Source organism: Phaseolus vulgaris, chromosome 11 (genome assembly GCF_000499845.2).
Source record: "Phaseolus vulgaris cultivar G19833 chromosome 11, P. vulgaris v2.0, whole genome shotgun sequence".
Lineage (NCBI taxonomy): Eukaryota > Viridiplantae > Streptophyta > Magnoliopsida > Fabales > Fabaceae > Phaseolus > Phaseolus vulgaris.
Window position 1 is genome coordinate 51,025,913 of NC_023749.2, and position 6,092 is coordinate 51,032,004.

The following is a 6,092-nucleotide window of genomic DNA, read 5'->3' on the forward strand; positions in this document are numbered from 1 at the left end:
GAATATAAGCAAAAGAGAATCTTCATAATCACTAACCTGACTTCTGACAGCTTTTTGTCTACAATAACAGGTGAGGAAATTGGATAATTTGTAGGAACGACCAACCTTAATGGTTCGATTATTGGCTGCATGGCAAAATATACATTGTCAATGTAACAGAACACAAAAAATCAATATGCAAAGTTCATAACAGAATATAAAGTAGTTCACCTTTTTATCAGCAGAAATATGAGATAATAGGTTCTTATTGACAGATACTGCATTGAAAAGGAATTCAATAACCAACCCTTCACTATCTTCAGCAGCTACTCCAGGCGCTTTATTAAAACTGTCATTTTCTGCCATAACAATCTCAGTGTCTATCAATCGATTGTTTATCTCCTTTATTTCTTGTAAAAGAGAAGAATTTTCCTGCTAGAGTTACCAATGCTAAGGTTAAGGTTATATGAAGGAGGTCAAGTTTTAGAAACAAGGAAAGAAGAAGTATGTGTGTATCTTGTAAAGGACTGATTCATCCAAAAAAACAATCACACAACATGAGTTGACCTTCATAACAAAAACTACACAGAGTTTGATAATGTATCAACAAAAACTCTTGGAAAAAGCAATAAAGTAAAATTTGTAGGAGCATAAAAAAATACAAGGAAGCTTTTAAGAAATCCATGTTAAAAGTGAAATGGTGGGAATGGCAACACCCAAAATCCAAATGGTAAGTTGTATTGTAACTAACTAGATTCATGGTAAATTTACCACACCAATATCAGAACCTTTTATCCTTGGTGTTCATAAAAAAGATTTACAAAAATGACCATTGAGATCTATTGTTGATGTAACTAATGATATGATAGTGAAACCTTTCTAGCGTATGGACTTTAATTTTATTTATTTTTTCTATAATATTATAATTTTAAGTCACAGAAAAAACACGAAAAGAACAGAAGATAAGGTATCATAACTAACATGTGTAAAAAGCATAAAACATCAAAGACAGCGGAAATCAATGAAAAGATGTTCAATCCCTCTACATTTATAGTAGTAGTGAGACCCCTGTGAAAAGGTTGTGTTGTATACTAGATATAAGTCAAACATCTACTCTAGTCCAAAATATGAATTCTTATTGCAGAAATGAAGAAACTGATACTTAAGTACTGTATTTAGAATTGTAGATTTTACTAAATAAAATAATGATATATTATTTAGTACAGTGCATTTGTGAAAAACATAGTGAAAAGATATTAGAAAGAAGATATATTACCACAATTCTAGGCTTCTTTTTTTTACATGTGACTGAAGTCCAGTCAGGTTGCTCGGCATCAGACAACTGGTTGAAACTGTGGCAAGAACTATCAGAAATTCTAGAAGTGTAAAAGGAAGGCACTGTATTCATGCTGTTAGACCTTTTCCTACCAGTTGGAACAAAATCATGGCAAGTCATATATCTAGCTTGTGAAAATGGCTCAATATTTGATGCCAGATTTTCCCCAGTTTGTCCAAAGAGGCCTGGCTGGTTTTGTTGTTGAACCATCTTTGGTGGTCCATTTAAGAACTCTGAAGTTGGCATCACATCATTCAAATAGACAACCTCTCTAATTTCACTAAGTGCTGCTCTCGATGCTTCAGGTGATATGTGGGATAACTAAAAGTATATCACAATAATAGAATTTAGGACAACCACTTTTATGATCCAAAGAAAAGCAAATAAGAAGCATGGAAACAGTAAGTTTTAGACCAACCACTTTAAGAAGGTGCTTCACTTCAGCACTTGGCTCATCAAAAGTGAGCGAAGATTTATGAGAAATTTCTTTAAGCTTATGGCAGTTTTCCGTCAAGGGTGAAGATGAAATCCCCGGACTGTTGACACTGACACTAAATGCTTCAGTTGCTTTTCGTGAACCTTGGGCTTGCTTTTGTAGGGCATTGTCAGGGCCTGAGTTTGAAAAATTGTAAAAAATATTTGCTAGTAACCTTTGTCAGAGATAACAAGGAAAGGATAGCATAAAATTGTACAACACTAAGTGAATTGATAGAAGTACCTTTCATGATAGACACTTGATTTACATGCTGTGTGGAATTGCCATATTGTTTTTCCACTTGCTGCTCTTTTAAGCATATCTTGTTTTGCTGAGAAACATCCTTCCATGTATTATAGTTCTGTGATCCCAATGCTTGTGGTGATGGTTTCGTTTCAATTATTTTCACTTGCTGCTCTTTTAAGCATATCTTATTTTGCTGAGAAACATCCTTCCATATATGATAGTTCTGTGTTCCCAATGCTTGTTGTGATGATTTTGTTTCAATTATTTTCACCTGCTGCTCTTTTAAGCATATCTTGTTTTGCTGAGAAACATCCTTCCATATATGATAGTTCTGTGTTCCCAATGCTTGTGGTGATGATTTTGTTTCAATTATTTTCACCTGCTGCTCTTTTAAGCATATCTTGTTTTGCTGAGAAACATCCTTCCATATAGGATAGTTCTGTGTTCCCAATACTTGTGGTGATGGTTTCGTTTCTATTATTTTCAATTGTTGCTCTTCTAAGCATAACTTGTTTTCCTGAGAAACATCCTTCCGTATATGATAGTTCTGTGTTCCCAATACTTGCTGTGATGGTTTCATTTCAATTATTTTCAATGGGGAAATACTAGAACGTGATGAATCAGATTGTTGCCTGGATTTCTCATCCCCTAAATGTTTTCCTCCTTGCTGATTTGAAGAAACATTCTTTGGGAAAAAACTAGCTTGTATAAAATCTTCTATTGTGTCTAGAATCTTCTGAATATCAGTGGTTATCTGGCACTTCTTCATTCTGAAGAGTGCCAAAACAAATTCTGTTTTTTTAATTTTCTTTCTCAGTTTTTCCAAAATAACTGTATTTGATCCTTGAGGAGAAGACCCAAGCTGGAGAAATTGACATAAATATAAAAGATTAGTGACAAAGACAATGTAAAAATATAGGATCATAGTTTACTTGAATCAATTACCAACCTGTTGAAGTGCTCTATTCATCTGTTGGTAAGAGACATAAACTTTTGAAAAATAGGCACTACTCATCTTTTGAATCTACAATTAGAAGTATCACAACAACTGTAATTGCAGTTTCATGTTCAATAACTATTATCCGCGGGAATAGATAAATTTCTAATGCTCTTTACTTAAAAAAGTACCACTCCAACAGAATGAATGTTTCTAGTTTACATGTAGTTGTTGGAGTGGGAGCATAGAATAACCAATATATAGTTACACAAAATGTATATGTTTTATAGTGCACTTTAGTAAAATTTTAAAAACAATGTAATATGTATTCAATATGAAGGCAGAAGGAAAAGAAAGTGAAGAGAAACAACTTCTTCATTACCTTTTGGTAAGCCTGTTCCTTCCAATCTATATTTGATGATTTTCCAGCTTCTAGAAATAGAATAGGTAAACATGAACATTCATTAAACTGAGAAAAAATCAGATATATCATATAGGTGCAAGTATATTGGGAGTTTGTGGAATAATTCATGAAATTTATGACACAGTTGAGAATATAAAAGAAAAACAGAGGTGCATGAGGGTTAAAAAACTGCTTTTTCAATTTCCATTTAAATCAAAAACCACTGAACACCACCTAATGGTAGAAACAAGCCTGTAAAACAAAAGAGTTAACTTAAAGCTGAGAAAAACTATGGGAATTTAAATATCATTAAAAAAAGCTACACAAAAATAGTTAATAAATCAGGTGGGAACAAAATGATGAAACTAACAATACAGACAAGGGAAAAAAACAAAAGATTGGTCTATCAAACATCACAATATTGTTGACCTCCCAGTTTCTTACTGCTCAATTCCACTTGTGTGAGACTAATATATTTATGACATCTTATTGTCCAATTCTACTGAAACTATCTCCCACCAAAATTAAGATTATTTGATTTTACATCATCAATCATATTTTAAAAACACAAATTTAAAGATCCTTTCTTTCCTTTGTTTCATACATGTTTTTATTATTGAAATTTTCATTAATTAGACTTGGGGTTTTAGTACCTCATATTTCCATTGAATGATCAAGGGAAATACTTTATATGAATCTCAAAAGCATAGTTTAAATTAATTAATTATGCTTGATGTTGAAGGTTAGAAAATGTCATGGAAACATTAAAGAAAATAAGTTTAACACATACCTTGAGCAGAGAAGACTTCCACTGAGGCAGTGGAGTTTGAATGACAAAGTTTGGATTCAGCATTCATTAGTTGAGTAAGTACTTCTTTTACCTTTTGAGATAACCAATGACAGTACTCAACCTGTAAATAGAAGTAGATAATGTAGTAGATAAGACTTTCATTGCTTTCAAAACAATGAAATGATGAAGGAAACATAAAAATAAACCGAAGTAAAGGTTGTTTGGAAGTTTAAATGAAGCAAAACAAGACCATTATAACTCAGCACGAAGAAATTATCAATTTGAAAGTGAATTCTTGTAATATGAATTAGAAAAAAACAAAGCAAAGTCCCAGCATAAAATCTACAAGAAAGCAAAGTGTTTCACACACAAAATTGGAACCTTGTTCACACAATCCTGAAATAGATACCTCGTTGTTGGCAGCAGCATTCAGTTTCACCTCATATCTTTGTAGATGTTGAACAACCCCAGATAAACGTGTTAAAGGTAAACCACTTTGCTTCACTAGGCCTTCCAAGCTACAACAATTAACATTAACATTACACTTATACCAAACCAGAGCAAGAACTTAATAGAAGTTACAAATATACAAGTTACAGGCAAAGTGTGAAAAATATTTCATCTGTTTTTATTTAGAGATTGTCAGGAAAAGAGAAATGTGACTCAAAAAACAAAGAAAAATTCTTCTAAAAAGTTTCAATGGTCAAAATCTTGAGATATTACTGCACCATATTCAAGAAATTATTAAGGTATTATTGCATATATCAGCACAAACTAAGTATTGTTTTGTTTGTATGTACTCACATTCCTTATAAAAAAATGTCAACTTTTCAGTTAACATGACACACAAGAAAGAGCTAAAATAATTGAATGGAACACAAGAAATTATAATAATATTTTGGTATTGGAATGTTTCTTACCATTTCTTCATAAAACTTTTACGAAACTCTGGCAATTTCCACCTGCTGACAGTTTGCATGTTGGTTTGTTGTGCAGTAGGTTTCATTTTGTTTGTGTCCAAGCAAAAGATACTCTATCTGCCTAAAAAACCATAATATAAAATGTATTAGAAAACAAGAATTGGTAGAACACTTATAGTGTGAAATCTCCAGTATTTTCTAAGACAATCTTTCATCTGCAATTGCTCAGAGCATCAACACTCATCAAATGTAGCAACTTCAAGGTATTAGAAACAAACAAACAAACTCCTCACACACAATGTGGTGCAACCCAATGAAATCGCTTAGGTTTATGAAGTCTTAAAACTCTTCAACAAAGCTTCCATCAATGCTTCTTGCAGTATCACTAGCAACTTATATTTAATCAAGTCAAATCCTTCTAGCAGGTTACGCTTCAAATCCACCAAAACCATGACTAAGTGAATCCAACCCAATACTCACGTACTAACACCAGATAAACCCTTGGTCACATTCACTATTGCAAACACACACCATCAAAATTTCACAACCACGCTGCAATTCTTAACTCCTCGAACCATGATTTTAAAAATACTGTTCATGACCATGATTTCTGCCAAAACAAAAGCTTTTGTGATGGCAAATGCTACTGCATCATTCACAGTTATCCACAATTTCTCAGAATTTCAAGCATTACAAAGAAAATTAACTGCAATTTAAAACCTAGCTTACAACCACATAGAGTAGTACCCTATTCTATGATCACAACAACACATGAGATCAATCTACCTATCAGTCTCAACAGTGATTATCACCTAGCAGAAAATCTTGAAAGATCAAGAACTAAAATTCCATCAAATTCAGTAAAATTAGATTGATAAAAAAAAAATCATACCTTTGTTAATGGATTATTGACACAAAGTGAGAATCTATGAAGGTTAATAAAACAGAACACTTTTATAGTTTATAATAGGTACAATGCTACAGTACAATAGTGTGTGTCACGTCT

At 32.6% G+C, this 6,092-nt stretch overlaps 1 protein-coding gene across 1 annotated transcript; it reads right to left on the bottom strand.

The window, feature by feature from the left end:
- Nucleotides 1-981: 981 nt before the first annotated feature.
- LOC137809596 (mediator of RNA polymerase II transcription subunit 15a-like) lies at nucleotides 982-5,172 on the bottom strand. Its single transcript, XM_068610712.1, has 9 exons — nucleotides 5,087-5,172; nucleotides 4,576-4,684; nucleotides 4,167-4,287; nucleotides 3,356-3,405; nucleotides 2,986-3,060; nucleotides 2,034-2,898; nucleotides 1,734-1,927; nucleotides 1,256-1,636; nucleotides 982-1,047 (listed from the first exon to the last, which is right to left on the bottom strand). Exons 1-9 carry the CDS (start codon nucleotides 5,170-5,172, stop codon nucleotides 982-984), a joined length of 1,947 nt encoding a protein of 648 aa, XP_068466813.1.
- Nucleotides 5,173-6,092: the final 920 nt, after the last annotated feature.

What these genes read in the sequence shown, in the direction of transcription:
- LOC137809596 (XM_068610712.1), bottom strand. Translation starts at nt 5,172, where the DNA reads ATGAAACCTACTGCACAACAAACCAACATGCAAACTGTCAGCAGGTGG. An exon ending in TGAATAGAGCACTTCAACAG is followed by an intron (nt 2,899 to 2,985) that starts GTTGGTAATTGA and finishes CAATTTCTCCAG; the next exon opens with CTTGGGTCTTCTCCTCAAGG. An exon ending in TGAAGCACCTTCTTAAAGTG is followed by an intron (nt 1,637 to 1,733) that starts GTTGGTCTAAAA and finishes ATATACTTTTAG; the next exon opens with TTATCCCACATATCACCTGA.